This window comes from Saccopteryx bilineata, chromosome 5 (genome assembly GCF_036850765.1).
Source record: "Saccopteryx bilineata isolate mSacBil1 chromosome 5, mSacBil1_pri_phased_curated, whole genome shotgun sequence".
NCBI lineage: Eukaryota > Metazoa > Chordata > Mammalia > Chiroptera > Emballonuridae > Saccopteryx > Saccopteryx bilineata.
The window spans coordinates 225,702,430-225,721,827 of record NC_089494.1 but is presented as its reverse complement, the minus strand read 5'-3'; the positions used below and the strand labels follow the sequence as shown (position 1 = coordinate 225,721,827).

General features: G+C 40.2%; 1 protein-coding gene across 1 annotated transcript in view; it reads left to right on the top strand.

The window, feature by feature from the left end:
• SPMAP2L (sperm microtubule associated protein 2 like) overlaps positions 1-19,121 on the top strand; it is a 52,518-nt gene extending 33,397 nt beyond the window's left edge. Inside the window, exons 4-9 of the mRNA XM_066233095.1 lie at positions 558-686; positions 3,362-3,499; positions 8,195-8,309; positions 14,968-15,099; positions 17,611-17,786; positions 19,007-19,121. Of these exons, the coding sequence (XP_066089192.1) occupies positions 558-686; positions 3,362-3,499; positions 8,195-8,309; positions 14,968-15,099; positions 17,611-17,786; positions 19,007-19,121 (805 nt within the window). The remainder of the gene's footprint in view (positions 1-557; positions 687-3,361; positions 3,500-8,194; positions 8,310-14,967; positions 15,100-17,610; positions 17,787-19,006) is intronic.
• Positions 19,122-19,398: the final 277 nt, after the last annotated feature.

Here is a 19,398-nt window from a genome sequence, read left to right as displayed (position 1 = left end):
TTTTTTGTAACAGAGATAGACAGAGAGAGGGACAGACAGACAGGAAGGCAGAGAGACAAGAAGCATCAATTCTTTGTTGTGGCTCCTTAGTCTCCTTAGTTGTTCATTGATTGCCTTCTCATATGTGCCTGACCGAGGGGCTGCAACAGAGCGAGTAACCCCGTGTGTAAGCCAGAAACCTTGGGCTCAAGCCAGAAACCTTGGGCTTCAAGCCAGCAACCTTTGGGCTCAAGCCAGCGACCTTTGGGCTCAAGCCAGCAACCATGGGTTCATGTCTATGATCCCACACTCAAGCCAACAACCATCTGCTCAAGTTGGATGAGCCCACACTCAAGCTGGTGACCTTGGGGTTTTGAACCTGGGTCCTTAACATCCCAGTCCAATGCTCCATTCACTGCACCATTGCCTGCTCAGGCAGGAGATAGTTTTTAAACTGAAGTAAAATCAGAAGAAAAGCAATCTAAGATGTTCATTAATAGTGAATTTCTTTCCCTTTTACTTTTTCTGCTTTTTTATTTAAAAATATATATTTTTAATTTTTTTCTGCTTCCTAATAGGAAACTACTTTGGGGAAATCAAGATCCTATTCACCCTGTTTGCCGTAATGCTTTGAAGGCTCAGCTGACCAAAAGGCTTGAGAACCTGGCCCAGCCCAAGGAAGTCTCCTATAGATATGTACCTAACAGGTTAGTGTTCTATGTGATCCAGTTATTCGATCAGGAGTCTCTAAGGAAATAAACACAGAACCCAGCCTTATTATCTAAAAGTTATAAATCGTCTTATAGTCAAAATTTATTGAGGATTAGGGGTTGTTTCTATATCTTTCTAATCTGATGCCGCAGTAAAACTTTTCCAGAACAAGATCTAATATTTAGCTGTCGCAGACATGTACTAGATCTTATAATGTTTTGACTTATCAGTACCTCTATATTTTAATAAAGTAAGGGTATTATGCAAGGATATGTACTATACATCTTTGTTGTGGATCAACTTATTTGTAGCATGAAACTTTATGAATTTTTTATACCACCCACGGGCTTGATCAACATGAGTTAATTAGGACATCTAAAGGTAAAAATGTTGTTAAGGTTTTTGATGCCCATTATCAGTTTGCTTTTAAAACATATTTGTTAAATGACTAGACCTTTTGCTGGTTGGCTCCTTATGGAAATACTGTGGGGGAGGGAGGAAGGTGCAGTCAGTGAGGGAGATTAAAGTAAAAACAAAAAGGGTGAAGACTTTATTATTCATCTAAAGTTTGGTTTTCAGATAATTAAGCTGGTCACTTTTGTGTATTCTTAATACACACTTTAGTCAAACATCAGCACTTTTTCTGGTAAGAGCAAGAGATGAAGTAGGCCAAAGTCTCTGTTGCAACTGCCCAACTTCTTCATTACAGTGGGAAAGCCGCCATAGATCTGTCAACAGAGCATGTCTGTGTTCCAATAAAACTTGAACATTTTTGCATCTGAAAACAATTTTTTTTGCATCTGTATTCATGAGGGATATTTGTCTGTAGTTTTTTTATAATGACTTTGTGGTAATGCCTCCTTTCTTATAATGTCTTTGTTTACGGTAATGCTGTCATCATGGAACTGTGGTATATGGACAGGCCTCAAGGCTGGATGGTCACAAGCAGAGGAGGGAGACAGAGGCTTAAACACATGCCCAGGCTTACATTAGCAACCAGCAGACAGAGGCCTGGGCAGCTGGGTGCAGATCCGCATCTATGAATATGTTAAAGGGGCAGAGGTCCTTGGGAAAATAGAAGCAGCAGAAGTGGACTGCACTCTGTGTTAACACCAGATCCAGAGTGCTCAGTAGCACTTCCTTTTCCATGATGATATATTGTATCTTCAATTTTTTTTTTGATTTATTGATTTGAGAGAGAGAGAGAAACATTGATTTGCTGTTCTTCTTATTTATGCATTCATTGGTTGATTCTTTATTTTATTTATTTATTTATTTTTTTTCTGAAGCTGGAAACGGGGAGAGACAGTCAGACAGACTCCTGCATGCGCCCGACTGGGATCCACCCAGCACGCCCACCAGGGGCGACGCTCTGCCAACCAGGGGCGATGCTCTGCCCCTCCGGGGCGTCGCTCTGCCGCGACCAGAGCCACTCTAGCGCCTGGGGCAGAGGCCAAGGAGCCATTTCCAGCGCCTGGGCCATCTTTGCTCCAATGGAGCCTTGGCTGCAGGAGGGGAAGAGAGAGACAGAGGAAGGAGGTGGGGGTGGAGAAGCAAATGGGCGCTTCTCCTATGTGCCCTGGCTAGGAATCAAACCCGGGTCCCCCACAGCCAGGCCGACGCTCTACCGCTGAGCCAACTGGCCAGGGCCCATTGGTTGATTCTTGTATGTGCCCTGACTGGGGATCAAATCCACAACCTTGGCATATCAAGACTACACTAACCAACTGAGCTACCTGGCCAGGGAGTTGCTATCTTGATTAAAGAAAGACTCAAGGGTAGGAGTAATAAGAACAATATTATTATTTATCCTAAATAAAATATTAGGTAACAAAACCCAATAATGAAGAAGTAATCAACATACCGTGATTAAATAGAATTTGTTCCTAAACTCAGAATTCATTTTCACAAAGAAAAACATCAATCTAATCATTCTATTAACTAAAAATACAGTAAAAATATTTAAATTATTTATGCAGATGTTAAGGAAATTATTTGGTTTTAAAAACAGCAAACTTTCTCTTTTTATCAGTATATCTTTTGGTCTGTTTGGAAGATCCAATTCATTTGTTATAAAAGATGATCTGGCCCTGGCTGGTTGGCTCAGCGGTAGAGCGCTGGCCTGGCGTGCGGGGGACCCAGGTTCGATTCCCGGCCAGGGCACATAGGAGAAGCGCCCAATTGCTTCTCCACTCTCCCCCTTCCTCTCTGTCTCTCTCTTCCCCTCCCGCAGCCAAGGCTCCATTGGAGCAAAGATGGCCCGGGCGCTGGGGATGGCTCCTTGGCCTCTGCCCCAGGCGCTAGAGTGGCTCTGGTCGCGGCAGAGCGACGCCCCGGAGGGGCAGAGCATCGCCCCTGGTGGGCGTGCCAGGTGGATCCCGGTCGGGCGCATGCGGGAGTCTGTCTGACTGTCTCTCCCCGTTTCCAGCTTCAGAAAAATACGAAAAAAAAAAAAAAGATGATCTGTTTTGGAATAGGGTATTAGAAAGCAGCTGAAAACTCTATGGCTGTAGCCATTCCAAACTTCTTCCCACATGGAAAATAGCTCAGCAGGAGAGGGGTAAACTGTCACACCCACTCCTTTAGACCTGCAGATGTCAATGATAGAATTCAAATGATCATTTGAATTCATGCTTGTTTCCCTCACTACTTTTCTCTCTACAACTTGCAGGTCTCAATATTATTACAACTGTGGTACGGAGTCTGTAATCTGGGATATCCCTTCTCCTGTAGTGTTAAGAAGGCCTTCTAAAAGGATCCAGAAGCTGGCACAGCCCAACAGATTCAAGATGGGGCATCTAATACATAGGTAGCATACCTTGAGCCTTTCCATAAATTCTGATCTACTTTGGTTAAGTGTCACAATATGGTTGTTCTTATTTTAGTGTATGCAGGTGCATAAACTAAAGTTCACTTGTGTTTCAAAGGACTAGGTTAAAAAAAATCAAATATTTTCAGCAACTGTATGTAATGAGAAGATCTTCATTAATAATTACTCTAGCCCTGGCTGGTTGGCTCAGCGGTAGGGCGTCGGCCTGGCATGCGGGGGACCCAGGTTCGATTCCCGGCCAGGGCACATAGGAGAAGCGCCCATTTGCTTCTCCACCCCCCCTCCTTCCTCTCTGTCTCTCTCTTCCCCTCCCGCAGCTAAGGCTCCATTGGAGCAAAGATGGCCCGGGCGCTGGGGATGGCTCCTTGGCCTTTGCCCCAGGCGCTAGAGTGGCTCTGGTCTCAGCAGAGCGATGCCACGGAGGGGCAGAGCATCGCCCCCTGGTGGGCAGAGCGTCGCCCCCTGGTGGGCGTGCCAGGTGGATCCCGGTCGGGCGCATGCGGGAGTCTGTCTGACTGTTTCTCCCTGTTTCCAGCTTCAGAAAAATACAAATAATAATAATAATAATAATAATTACTCCAATATGGTAAAGCTAAAATTCACACTAAGCTTAACTGTTGGCCAATTATAAGGAAATATGCAGATGAAACATTCCAGGTTTTTACAATTTATAGAACTTAATGTTCTCTTATGCCTCTGTGACTTTGCACATGATCTTTATTTTTTGCTTTGAATGCTGAACTTACGCTTGTTTTTAAAAGACAGCTTAGTGATATCTTCCACAAGGGAGCTAAGATTATGATGTGGTTGTTGGAAAAATGTTAGGTTACATTAGTGAGATATGCACAGTGGACAATTGCAGGAAGGTGATAGTACTGCTGTACACTACTTTAGTCAGAATACATTAGGTGTAGGTGTCCAATTATGATGTTATACCTGACAGTTGAGGGGCTGGGTGAAAAAGTTGAGGGGATGAAGAAGTACTAATTGGTAGACACAAAATAGTCACTGGGATGTGAAGTACAGCATAGGGAATATAGTCAGTAATATTGTAATAACTATGTGTGTGGGCACCAGGTGAGTACTTGAAAATGAGAGCAGCTGCCGTGTAAAGTACATGGTTATTTAGTCACTATACTGTACATCTGAAACTAATACAAAATGTAAACTATAATTTAAAATAAAAATTTTAAAAAGAAACTGATAATAAATTTGAGACTACTCAGAAGGAAATAAAAGAGATGTTGAGGTTTCTGGAAACTATGTTACATGAAAAATAGTTATGAGAAATGCCATGGTTAGCTTAGAGAAGAGAACAAGGAAGCAGTGATAGTTGTGTTCAGATGTTTAAAGGCTGAGCATCTGAACGAGGAAGAGGACGTGGAAGCAACATTACTTTATGTTGGTCCTAGAACTAGAAGTTGAACAGGAATTTACAGAACTGCACACACCAGCTGAGTGTAGGGAAATCTTTCTAACTAGCTAACCAGTGTTGGAAGGGTTATCTAGAAAAGTCAACTGTCATCTCCACCTCCTTTCCTTAAAGTGTGCAAGCATAGGCTGGACTGACTGATTGCTTTGCACTGATTTTAGTAAAGATTCTTGCATTCAGAGAGAAGTTACACTGGACAACTAAGTCTTTCTTCATCATAGAATTCAGCAAAAAAGGCCCAATTCTTCCCACAGAATTTCTTCATTTGCTTATTTATCAGTTCATTCAATAAAATCTAATTTAGTTAAAGTATATGTATAAATTTGTAGTTATATATCTACCTTTATAAACCAGAGAAATACTTTATCTGCCACCACTTTTTGAGAAATTTGAGGTTGATGTTGCATTGTAAGTGAAACCTTTTTGAGTATTAAAACATTTTGCATTTTTTCTCATATATGCCTTGACCGTGGGCCTTCAGCAGACCGAGTAACCCCTTGCTTGAGCCAGCGACCTTGGGTCCAAGCTGGTGAGCTTTTCTCAAACCAGTTGAGCCCGCGCTCAAGCTGGCGACCTCGGGGTCTTGAACCTGGGTCCTCGGCATCCCAGTCCGACGCTCTATCCACACTGTGCCACCACCTGGTCAGGCTAAAACATTTTGCATTTTTTAAAGTTTATGTCTCCCTACTGTCCTAAGCAGATTCTTCTGCTACCGAACAAGCTTGTCACCTTCGTTCACTGGCTTGGAATCTTTATTATGAACATGAGTTGTGATATAGTACTTTAATACAGAAAACCTCTGAGGAGCAGTTTGAGTATGAAGCACAGTCTTTCTTAAGTGAAGCGGTCTGACCTCTGGGCTTTTATATGTTTAGACTTTTTTGTGTGTGACAGAGACAGAGAAAGGGACAGATAGGGACAGACAGACAGCAAGGGAAAAAGAAGAGAAGCACTAATTCTTCATTGTGCCTTATTTGTTCATTGATTGCTTTCTCATATGTGCCTTGACCGGGGGGCTACAGCGAACCAAGTGACCCCTTGCTCAAGCCAGTAGACATTGGCCAGATGGCCAACAGACATATGAAAAAATGCTCAATTTCACTAATTTCAAAGAAATACAACTTAAAACCGCAATGAGATATGCATCTCACACCTGCTAGAATGGCTTTCACTAATAAATCAACAAACAAGTGCTGGTGAGGATGTGGAGAAAAGGAGACCTTGGACTCAAGCTGGTGAGCTTTGCTCAAACCAGATGAGCCTGTAGTCAAGCTGGTGACCTCAGGGTTTTGAACTTGGGTCCTCTGCATCCCAGTCATACACTCTATCCACTCACTGCACTACCACCTAGTCACTGACCTCTCTTTCTCTCTCTCTCTCTCTCCCTCCCTCCTCTCTAAAATGAATAAATAAAAATAAAAAATAATAAAATAAATTTAAAAAAGAAAAGTTAAACCAGTCAGAGAAATACAAATACTATATGATCTCAATTACATGTGAAATCTAATGAACAAAATAAACTGATGAATAAAATAGAAACAGAGACATGGATACATGGAACAGACTGACAGCTGTCAGAGGGGAAGGAGGTTAAGGGACTGGATGACATAAGGTGAAGGAATTAAGAAAAAAATATGTCTATATAAACACATAGACACACATCCCTCTGGTGATAGCGGAGGGAAAGGGGGTGTGGGAAGTGGGAACACTGCAGTCTGTGGGGAAATGGGTGCACAGTGCAATGTGCAGATGATGTTTTATTGAGTTGCACACCTTAAACCTGTACCTCAATAAAGTCAATAAAAATAATAAAAATAAAATAAAAACAGAGCCTCAAAATAGATGAAGCAGTACGTGATAAAATTGAAGAGAAAGAGACAATTAAACAATAATAGTTGGGTTCTTCAATGCCCCATTTTCAGTAATGGGAGGAACAAAGCGCAAGACATCAACAGGAAATGGAAGGCTTGAACAGCACTATAAATCAGCTTTACCTAATGAACATTTATAGAATTCTCCGCCCAACAATAGCCGTAGACACAGTCTTTTTAAATAAACATTCTCTATGACAGTCATATATTAAGTCATAAAACAAGTCTTAATAAATTTAAAGTAACTGAATCATACAAAATTACTTCTCTGGCTACAGTGAAATGAAATTAGAAACCAATAGCAGAAGGAAATCCGGAAAATTAAAGATGCGAAATTAAATACATTCTTAAGCAAACAGTGGGTCAAAGAAAAAAATCACTTTGATATATTTAGTAAAAGTGAAAATACGATATATCAAAACTTATGATATGCACCTAACTTAGTGCTTAGTGTGAAATTTTATCTATAAATGCCTAGATTAAAAAAGAAAAGAGATCTCAAATTATATCCTAATCTTCCATGTTAAGAAATTACAAAGAGAAAAGCAAATAAATTCAAAACAAACAGAACAAAGTAGAGCATTAAGATTATAGTGGAAATAAATGAAATAGAAATGAGAAAAACAGTGAAAATCAACAAAACAACCAAAAGTTGGTTCTTAGAAAGATTAGCAAAAGGTTTGTTTTGCTAGACTGATCAAGACAAAAAGAGAAAAAGACTCAAATTACTAAGATCAGGAAAGAATGTGGCGACCTTTCTAAGGGTCATTTACAAAAGTCATTACTACTGACTTTACAGAAATGAAAAGAGTCATAAGAAGCTCTCCCCACTTCTATTCACCACTATACTGGAGAGTCTAGTCAGGAATATTAAGAAACAGAAGGAAAAGGCATTCAGGTTGGAAAGGAAGAAGTAAAACTATTTCTCTTTATAAATGACATGATTTTTTTAAATGTAGGACATCTTAAGGAATTCACATAAGACTATTACAGTTAATAATAATGTTATTAAACAAGTCTCAATCAGTAGATCATGAAATCAATTCCAGCTTTTCTTTTAACGAAATAAAACAAAATTTAAAAAATCAGAATGCACTAGAACAAGCATTGTTTCATGATAATTTTGTTTTAGATACACACACAGATTTACATATACTATATCACCATATAAAAAGTATTCTTACTGTGGGTCAAAGTAAAAAATTTTGAGAAACACCAGTTTATTAGAAAGATCACTAATGATTATGGGAAAAGATGTCCTAATGATAGAAACAATATATATATAATTGTGTGGAGATTGATTATAGCAATGAAAAATGCAGTTATTATTTCTCTAGTAATTATAATATTTTATGTTTCATTTGCATATAGGTCCTTCAGTGATTACTTAACAAGAGAGTCTGTTCGGATCTCTGATCCTTCTCCCCGGATATTACGACTTTCAATAGCCAAAGGCATAAATCCAAACTATGTTCCCCCAAAATGTGTAAGTGGGTCTATGTGAAAGAAACAGTTCCTGGTTGACTATGTCATATGAAACATGTTTGTAACTGTAGCATGCTCCCCTTTTATTTCTAGATGTGTATTTTCCTTATTTTCCTGTTTATATTCTCTCATCCCTTGTGCCTCATTGTATCAGTTGGGATTGTATCAGAGAGGTGGAACCACTATTAGTTATATAAAACTAGACCTTAAGCAACTATGGGAGCTGATGCAGACGCCTGTGAAAGGCTGTTATAGCACCTGGAACATAGATTATAGACCTGGTTATAGATCTAGAAGCAACGAGAGATAGTAGGGGTAGGTCAGCAGTTCCCTGGGAGATATTTACCTACTTCAAGGGAAGCCATTCCAGTTTCTGCAAGCAAGGGGAATCTAACCTTTCAGGCAGGGGAGGAAGGGCTGATTCTGTTGGTAAGGAAAGCTCAGCAGTATTTAGGGGATAAGGTCTCCAGCCTCATCGTAATCTGCACATATCTCCCTATTCCAATGATCAAGGTTCCATTTCTTCCTAACTCATACAGGAGACCACAGACGTTTGGGAATTCACTTTGCACTGTCATTCACCCATGTGCAGAATCAGATTTTGAGTTTTGCTTTCAGAATTTTTAGTCATGTGACCAGAGAAGGTAAGGGTGTTTTTTTTTTATAAGTAAACCACAGAAACTTTCTGGTCACTTACCTATATACTTCAAGGTGGGAATTTAAGAGCGTCAGTGGGTCATTTCCTTCCCCTAGTTCTCCAGTGCACTTAGAAGCAACCAACTAACACCACTATACTTTTTCTATTTCACTAAAATGTTTGCTGCTGCTTGGTCACTGAAAGTCTTGCTTCAAGCTGCGCCACCACATGTCATGGACTAACCCCCATCTTTTTTTAATCACTGGGTTATTAATATCTTTACATCTAGTCAGCTCAGAAAACGAAGTCCAGATCATCTAAAACCAATACAGAGAACTCATCCTTAAAGTTCTGATCTGGTTATCTGTTGCTTTGTACCAGATCATCCCTAAACTCCATGACATAAAACCACCACCATTTTATTATGCTCAAGGATTTTAGGAGTCAGACTTTTTGACAGGGCAAGCAGGCTTGTCCCTGCTCCAGGATGTTTGGTGTCTTAGCTGGGACATTTCTAATGGCTCAGTGCCTGCAATGGTAGGGGGCTGGAATCATCTGAAGGCTCCTTCACACCTGCCTTCATCATCTCAGGCTTCTAGAACAAAATACTATAGAGTGAGTGGCTTAAGCCAGTGGTCCCCAAACCCCGGGCAGCGGACTGGTACCGGTCTGTGGGCCATTTGGTACCGGTCCGCAGAGAAAGAATAAATAACTTATATTATTTCCGTTTTATTTATATTTAAGTGTGAACAATGTTTTTTAAAAAAATGACCAGATTCCCTCTGTTACATTCGTCTAAGACTCACTCTTGATGCTTGTTTCGTAAGTTCAACAATTATATTTAAAAAATACCACAGTTTTTATGCCAATCGCATAATTTTATTTTGTGCATTTATCCATCCCACCCTAAAGGCAGGTCCGTGAAAATATTTTCTGACATTAAACCGGTCCGTGGCGCAAAAAAGGTTGGGGACCACTGGCTTAAGCAACAGTTCTTGAGGCTGAGAAGTCCAAGATGAAGGTGCCAGTGGATTCTCTTCTTGGTGAGGGCCCCTTGCCAGTTGTAGACAGCCACCATCTTGGCGTGCGCTCACATGACCTCTGCTTTGCGAGCCCACAGAGAGTTCTGAACTCTCTTTGTCCTCCTGTCATGACACTACATTATGAGGGTTCCACCTGCAAGACTTTATCTAAAATCTAATTACCTCCTAAAGTCCCCACCCCCCAGCACCATCACATGGTGGGGTAGGGCTTCAACTGAATTTTTGGTGGAGGGGAGGACACAAACATTCAGTGCTCTGTGAATATTTACAAGAGCACCTTCCTAGGTCCTTTGCATGTGACCTAGACTTCTCTCCGCATTGTAGCTCTGTTATGAGAAGGAATATCCTAAGTTGGAGTTCCCAAGCGTGAGCATTCCAAACGAACCAGGTGGGAGCTGCATGGTTTTTTATGACCTGGCCTTGGAAGTCTCATTATGTCACTGCAGTCATACTCTGTTGATTGATGCAGTTACAAGTCTGGCCAGATTCAAGGGGGCAGGGACACAACCCCACCTTACAATGAGAGAAGTGGCAAGGAATTTATAGCCTTGAGAAAAAAACTGCTGCACCCAATGATGTCAGTCTTTCGGTATTTTTGAGCCTGGTTTTTGTATGCAGAAAAGATTGTTCACAGGTATACTCTCAGTTTAAAGAATTAATAGTCAATTTTAAAAATTCCAAATTAAAAACAAAATCTATTTCTTTCTTAGGTTATACATTTAAGTTTAGCTTAGAAGTTTTATTGTTCTGTTTATAATTCTAGCAGTTTTTAAAATGACTTTTAAGAGTCCTGAATGTTTGATTTGCTTTCAAACTTAGGTATCTTCAAAACCTTCTCAAATATTAAATAAGTATTTTGCTTTGACCATCTACATTAACAAACAAAACCTTCTCAAATATTAAATGATTTTTTAAAAACGTAATACATTAAACTTATAAGTATGGTGAACCTGAAGATTTTTTTTTTTTTTAGTGAGAGAAGGGTAGGCAAAGGCTGACTCCCACATGTACTCCGACTGGGATCCACCTGGCAAGCCCACTAGGGGGCGATGCTCTGCCCATCTGGGCCCTTGTTCCGTTGCAACTGGAGCCATTTTTTAGCTCTTGAGGCAGAGGCTATGGAGCCATCATCAGTGCTCCAGGCCAACTAGCTCTAATCGAGCCATGGATGCAGGAGGGGAGGAGAGAGAGAGAGAGAGAGAGAGAGAGAGAGAGAGAGAGAGAGAAGAGAAGTAAGAAAGGGAAAGGAGAGGGGTGGAGAAGAAGATGGGTGTTTCTCCTGTGTGCCCTGGCTGGGAATCGAACCCAGGATATCCACATGCCAGTCTACCACTGAGCCAACTGGCCAGGGCCTGAAGATTTTTAATGTAAGACTGGACATAGACTTAAAATGTCAACTTAATGTCATAATTCTAAATCAGTTACTCAATTAAACATTTAAAATTACAGTTGTAAGGTTATCACTCTAATAGGCCAATTTCTCTTAAACATGTACATTATTTTTATTTTAATAGTTTATACACACTTGTTTTCATAATAATTTCAAGTTACTGAAATGTGACAAAAAATCATTCTCTCTCCTTTATTTGTTTATGTGTGTTTGGTTTTGTACATGAATCATTTTCTTTGAATGGATGAACTGTAGGAAGTCCTTTACCCCTATGAATGTCATATCAAGTCTCTTTTTTCTTTTTTTCATTTTTTTAAGTCTCTTTTTACAGTAACTTTATCAGGACTGCAAAACTTAGAAAAGGGGTTGGCTTCATTGCTCACTGAGTCTCTACTTACAGATGTCAGAAGCTCCTATTCAGACTAATCAACCTGTTTGAATTGTTTAAATCTTTGACTCTTGCTTGATTTAGACTTTTAAGACTTTTATTTTAGTACCTAGCGGATACCTTTGACTATTACCCACCTGTGCTCCTCATATATCACATGGCTTTGCCTGACTTGCTGTACTGACTTATGAGGTCACTCTGCCAGCATGCCCCTCCCCCATCATTCTCAATTGCTGATGATTTCTGAAAATAAAAATTCTAAAAGTAAAATTACTCCATTAAGTGTATAAACATTATTTTTAGGATTCTCATATAAAATCCCAAAATGTGTTCCAATGAAAGTGTTTTTGGCCTGACCAGGCAGTGGTGCAGTGAACAGAGCATTGGACTGGGACACGGAAGACCCAGGTTTGAAACCCCGAGGTTGCCAGCTTAAGCACAGGCTCATCTGGTTTGAGCAAGGCTCACCAGCTTGAGCCCAAGGTCACTGGCTTGAGCAAGGAGTCACTCGCTCTGCTGTAGCCCCCCATTCAAGGCACATATGAGAAAGCAATGAATGAACAGCTAAGGGTCTGACCTGTGACGGCGCAGTGGATAAAGCGTTGATTTGGAATGTTGAGGTCGCCGGTTTGAAACCCTGGACTTGACTGGTCAAAGCACATATGGTAGTTGATGCTTCCTGCTCCTCCCCCTTTCTCTCTCTCTCTTTCTCTCTTTCAAAAGAATAAAGTCTGAAAAAAAAAATAAAGTGCTTAAAAAAAAAATGAACAGCTAAGGTGCCACAGTGAAGAATTGATCCTTTTCGTTTCTTTCCCTTTCTGCCTGTCTGTCCCTCTCTCTGTCTCTCTTTCTGTCTCTGTAAAAAAAAAAAGTTTTTGATTTACATATCTACTTATATTATTTGGGCTGCCTTTTTACTGCACTCTTGCCAACACTGAATGTTATTTATTTTACATAATATTAATTTTTAAAAACTTTTAAAACTAATTTAGAGAGAGAGAAAGAGGGAGGAGAAGCAAGAGTAGTTGTTTCCCATATGTGCCTCGACCAGGCAAGCTCATCTCTCTCCCTTTCTGTCTGTCCCTGTCTCTCTCTCTCTCTCAATCTCTCTCACACAAAAAAGAAAGAAAGAAAGAGAGAGAGAGAGAGAGAGAGAAACAAACAAACTACCATTTGTCAAGTTTTAGTGTAGTATCAAAGAAGAAAATCCAGCATTGGCCCAGCGTGTGGAAGTCCTGGATGCGATTCCCGGCCAGGGCACACAGGAGAAGTGCCCATCTGCTTCTCCACCCCTCCCCCTCTCCTTTCTATCTCTCTCTTCCTCTCCCACAGCCAAGGCTCCATTGGAGCAAAGTTGGCCCTGGTGCTGAGGATGGCTCCATGGCCTCTGCTTCAGGTGCTAGAATGGCTCCAGTTGCAACGGAGCAATGGCCCAGATGGGCAGAGCATTGCCCCCTAGTGGGCATGCTGAGTGGTTCCCAGTTGGGTGCATGCAGGAGTCTGTCTCTCTGCCTCCCCACTTCTCACGTCAGAAAATAAATAAAAAGAAGGAAAAAAATCCACAGTTAAAAGGTTGTTAAAATACCCATTTCCAACTATGTGTGTGTGTGTGTGTGGGGGGCTGAGTTTCTTCATATATTTCAACCAAAACAACAGTGTCCTCTTAAGCCAGATATTGCAAAAATATAAAACATACCATTTTTTTTTTATAATTTCCTTGTTTGGGCAAATATAGTTGTGTGTCATAAAATATATATAGTAACATGTAATGGGATTACTCTTTAAGATTAAATAACAAATTTTCTTAAGTGTCTCATCTCAGTTTTTGGGAACCATCAGTCACTTTTAAAAGTGTAAAGGGGCTCTACACCAAAAAATAAAAATAAAAAAGTCACTGTGCTGAATTCTCTAGATACATTGATACATTTTTGTGCAAGTAAAATATTTTAACATTAAAAATATTTTAAGTTGGGGTAGGGTATGTATACTCTTGTTTCTCTTCTTTTAGCCATAAGTTTCCTATTGTCTATCCTTCCAGCTTCCTATATTCCTGGTTCAGTTCTTCTCACACATGCCTGATAGGTTCATCTCCAGCTCTGGTCACGCTTACTAAAGATTTGATGGTTCTTTGCTGGCTAGGAAGAATGCTCCCACCCCTACATCTAGTCTAGGTACAAATGCACATGGAAGCCTGATCTCCCCGCATAACCAAAGAAAATCCGCTCCATGCTTCCTCACTTCTATGTTCAGACTCTCTCTTTCATCGTATTTTCTTTCTCCTTCCTTTCTTTCCTCCTCCCTCTACTTGTCAGGATCTGATCCTTCCTTCCAGGTCCAGTCTCAGGCTTCTTTATCTCTGAAAGAAAAATCCTTCTTGGATTTTCCCAATCTTCCCCTGATATCCTTCAAAGTTTTATATATTTTCCTTTATGGATATCAAATAATCATAGTGATTTGCCTATAGGACTATGGTTTCTTCTAAGTGAAAACTTACTTTAAGGAAAAGGGTTGTTTTACTATTCTTTGATGTGCCTTACATAATATTATTGATTAAGAGATATTTGTGAGCTCTGGCTGGTTGGCTCAGTGGTATAGCATCAGCCTGGCCTGTGGATGTCCTGGGTTTGATTCCTGGCCAGGGCACATAGGAGAGGCGCCATCTGTTTCTCCACCCTTCCACATCCTTCTTCTCTCTATCCCTTTCTTCCCCTCCCACAGCCAAGGTGGAGCAAAGTTGGCCCGGGTGCCGAGGATGGCTCTATGGCCTCTGCCTCAGGCGCTAGAATGGCTCTGGTTGCAATGAAGCAATGCCCCAGATGGGCACAGCATTGCCCCCTAGAGCAGTGTTTTTCAACTAGTGTGCTGTGAGACATGGTCAGGTGTGAGTATAAATACATTTAGAAACTATATTATTAACTATATGTATAATATGTACTGTGTTAGAGTGTCATTTTGTGTCATTTTGGTAGGTGGTGTGCCCCAGGATTTTGTAAATGTAAAAAATGTGCCGTGACTCAAAAAAGGTTGAAAATTACTGCCCTAGAGGGCTGCCAGGTGGATCCTGGTCGGGCGCATGTGGGAGTCTGTCCCACTGCTTCCCTGCTTCTCACTTCAGAAAATTTAAAAAAGAAAAAAAAAAGATATTTGTCTACTGACTTAAAAATGACTTTGAATGGCATTAAAATTATTTTTCTCCTCTAGATACAAACCAAGATTTCAAGTTCTGCCCTGAATGCTGTCGCCAGTCCAAGAATTATAGACCTTGCTCATCCAAGGATCAAGATAGAGGGTCTGTGCTGTCCGAGAGAGAGCACCGAAGTGCCTGTCCATCCTGTAAGCCATCACTGCCGTGGCATGCTTTGGCTCACTTTCTCGTCATGCTGAGGGTGCAATATTTTCCTCTACCGGGCATTGACCAAAGTCATTGATAAAGGGAGTCTTGAAAGAGAAGTGTGTGGCAGGAAGGAAAACCTACCTGCAAGATATGGAGAGGAAATTGGGGGGCAGGGAGTGAAGAGCATGAACTTTAGAGTTAGTAAGAGCTGGGTTCAAAATACAGCCTTGCCACTTTCGCTCTATGATGTTATGACTACCTTCCTGAGCCTTAGTCATTCAACAGTTATTTCAATGCCTACTGTGTGCCAGACACTGTTCCCAGTGAACAATAGAGAGAGAAACAAACGAACAAAAAAAAAAATAGGTAAACAAATAAGATAATGTTAGGTAGTGATAAGAGCTGTGAAAAAAATAAAATAGGAAATGAGTGATTATAGGGATAAGCTATTTTGTATATGGTAGTCAGAGAGAACCTCTCTGAGGAAGGGATATTTGAGGTGAAACTTAAATGATGAGATGGGGTTAGCTAAGTAAAGATCTTAATATTTTAATATTAAGATTCTATTAATTCTAAAGAGACGAGTACATGCCAAAGTCCTAATGCTAGAGTGACCTTGAAGTTGGGTGGAGCAAGGGGAGCAAGAGGACTGTCAAGATAACAGTTCCCACTTGGGCAGCAGTTAATGACCTGTAATAACAGATGAGGCACGTGCTCAGCCCAGAGCCTGGCACAGTCAATGGCTTCCCTCGCTCTTCCTCCTGACACTCCCCTCTATTCATTGTAATGGCAACTTGGTGCCCAATCCCAGTTGAGTTTTCAATAAATATCTAATGATTATGCTATCAAAGGAGGTGAGACCAAGTTCACCTTCTTTCTTGGAATTTGAGGATTTGATATGAAATTCTGTTTGGAAAGAAAACTAGTTGGGGTATTAAAAACCCTTGGGAGAGTGTTTTAAGTTTGCTAGAGACTTGCCTGCTGACCCTCAGGTTTTTTTGGTATGTACAATGAGAATTATAGCCATCTTTCTTTAATTGCTAGAATTGTTTTGGGGAGTGAATTAAAAAATCTTTTTAGAAAGTGATAATCATACACAGAGAACCCAAAACAAATCTGTATCACTGCAATGTGGAACACTGTCAGGGGTACAGAGTGGTGTTTGTTGTCCATCTCAATTCTCTTCAGTGAGCACTACAGAGAGGGAATGGTGGCTATATAACATCCTTCCTATTTTACCAGTAAAGTAACATAGTAGAAAGGCAACCTGGTAAATGTGATTTTCTTTTTCTATCTTTTGTTTTGTTTTAGAAAAAGAATGGTACTACTAGAGTCTTTATTAGTTTCACTGGTTGAGCCCAGGTGTCTGTGGTTTGACAATATTCTTTAAGTTAAAGTAATTTCCCAAACATATCGAGTAGAATCCCATTTTTGTAACATATACATATGTATCTCCATGTAAAATTGTCTGGAAGGATATACGTGAAAATGTTAGTGTTTTGGAGGAATAAATGTGATTTTCTAAGCAAGACCAAAAGGATTGATCAATCAGTCAGTCAGCATATATTTATTCAGCACCAACTGTGTGCCAGAGCAAATACTGTAAGTTCTCATTTAATGTCATTGGTAGGTCTGTGGTCTAAGCAAAATGACATATAACCAAACCAAGCTTACCATGGGCTAACTGACATAAACAAGAATTAAGTTTCTGGGCATTTCATCAATGATATAATGAAACATTATCTGAGAACCTGCTGTACTTTTCTCAAAAAGCTTATTATATTTAAGGGGAAGAAGCACAGAGTAGACATATCAACAACGAGATAAATGATCTAAGTTAGATGCTGGTAAATGCTGTGAGGAAGATTATTAGTATTGTGGAAGAGGGTAATTAGAAAGGCTGATTTATTTTGTATGGTTAGGGAAGAAGTCCTTGAGGATGTGATGTTTGAGTCAAGAGATTTGAATGATGAAGAGACACTGTGACAAGATTGAGGAAAGAGGAATTCAGGCAGGACTAGAATGTGCAAAGGTCCTGAGATAGAAAGAACTGGGTGGGAGGTCTCGTGTGATCACGGAAGGGGCCTCAGAATGATCAAGGTGCAAAGTGGGGAAGCAGCCTGATCATACAGGGCCTCCTAGGCACAAAATCAATTCTTAGCAAAATGGGAGTCCACTAGAGGTTTTAAACCCTGGGAATGGCATGATCTGACTTGGGCTTCAGAAAGCACTTACCTCATGGAGTTGTTATGATGATGAAGTAGCAATGACTTAGAACATTGTCTAGCTCATGGAATGCACTCGTTAAAATGCTCATTCTCTCCCTCTAGCTGCTGTGTGAATGCTGAATCTTACGGGGCCAAGAATGGAAGCAGGGAAACCAGTTAGGAGCCTATTGTAGGGATCCAGGAAGGAAGTGATGGTGACTCGATTAGGGATATAGCTGTAAGGAGAGGGACATGTGGTAAAATTTGGGATTTATTTTTGTGTCTATTTTGCTTTCATTGTAGATATCCCACGCTGCCTTGCTAGTCAAGCCTAGCCCTCGAATAATAGCTCTAGCTAAGGCTAAGCCTTTTCATCAAGACTATGTACCTAACCGTAATTCATACTGGCCAGTCTCTCATGCTGCTCTCCATTGCAAAGTATCTCCCAGAATTGAAGAACTAGCTAATCCAAGTGCAAGGTATGTCCATTTAAGGCTAAGATGGGACAGGAAAGGCTGGTGGTGCTGGGACAAAGGAAAATTGACCTAATAAGTAGTAGAAAGACCTGTAGGAATATGAGAAATTAAAAAAAAATCTCTTATTTGTGACAAATCTATGGTCTAGTACCATAAAAAATATAAGGCTATAGAGAGTTAGTAGACTAGTAATGAAATTTAGATCTAGGAGACAACTCTGTAATTATGGATATGGGATTAATTATTTAACATATATTATCAAAGTGAAACAAGTTACAAAACAGAGCACATAATATGCTACAGTTTGTCCAAGAAAAAAATACATATGTGCCATATATTTTCTTGCATACGACTACACTGTCTCAGAAGGGTATAAAAGAAGGAAGTAGCAATGGTTACTTTTGGGGGCATGGTGACCTGGGATGGGAGGAAGAATTGTTTTTTACTAAATAGGCTTTTTGTAGTTTTCAATGTTTTTGTACCATGTACATATATGACCTATTTCAAGTTAATAAGCAAATACTTGAACAAAGAAGAAATAGCCTCTAATTCCTGTTTATTTTTTAGAAGGCCTCTTAATTTGTTTAAACCTCAATTCATTTGATTGCCTTCAAGGAGTGATACCTGATCCTTCTTTGTGAGCGTCATCGGAAAAACCTGTGGACGCAGAAAAAGTTGTAGAGTTCTTGAGCGCAGGGAACAGGAAATCTGGTAGTTCTTATATAATACAACATTTAAAAATTTTTATAAGGTATTTTTTCCTTAAATAATAAAGCTCAACATAAAGCTTATTCCTTGTTCACTGACAAAGAGAAGGGAAGAGTGAGGTCAAGTGATCTAGGTCCCTTCTCTACAGTTACTATTTGTTGCTAAGGGTAGAAACTTTAAAAATTGATTTCTGCAAGTCCATCAGAGGGACTGTCTTGCTTGATTTAACATTGCCAAATTATTGAGAAGTTGTCAGAATTTACTTTCTGTGGAAAGAGCAAAGCTTTGGAATCTGACAAACACCCCAGTGACCCACAGATCATTCTAGTAGCTTCCCTGAGCCTTCATTATTTTTATCTGTGCAGTGAAGGTAATGATTCCTGTTTTATGGGGGCGCTTATGAAAATCAAAACGGGATCCTATCGTTGTGCCTAACACATAGCAATGCTTGAGAAATGTTTGTTCCATTTTCTGTTCATCTTATTTTAGGTTGAATTCATTTTTCCTCATTTCAGGAAACCCACGCATATTGTATACTACGATCCAGAGGTCTTTAAAGTCAAGCCAGCTGCTCTGAAATCACAATGTTCTCAGAGGATCCAGGAGTTGGCAGAACCTCTTAGACGTTAAATACAGAAAGCTACAACCCTCAAACTCTCGTTACGTATCTAGAAGACACATTAGATGACTTAGTTCCCTACTCTGGTACTACTGTCAGCTCGTATTCCCCACTCGATCTCAAAAACATATGAGACCTCAAGGAACACCACTGTGACCTTCAGTTAGTAATTGTTGCTCTGACCTGTAATTGTGTGCGTAGCAGGCTTGGGGACTCCAGGATGCAATAAAAGAGAGAATGATAACCTGCTTTTTCCTTACTGTCTCCTCACAAGCGGCTTGGCCATCT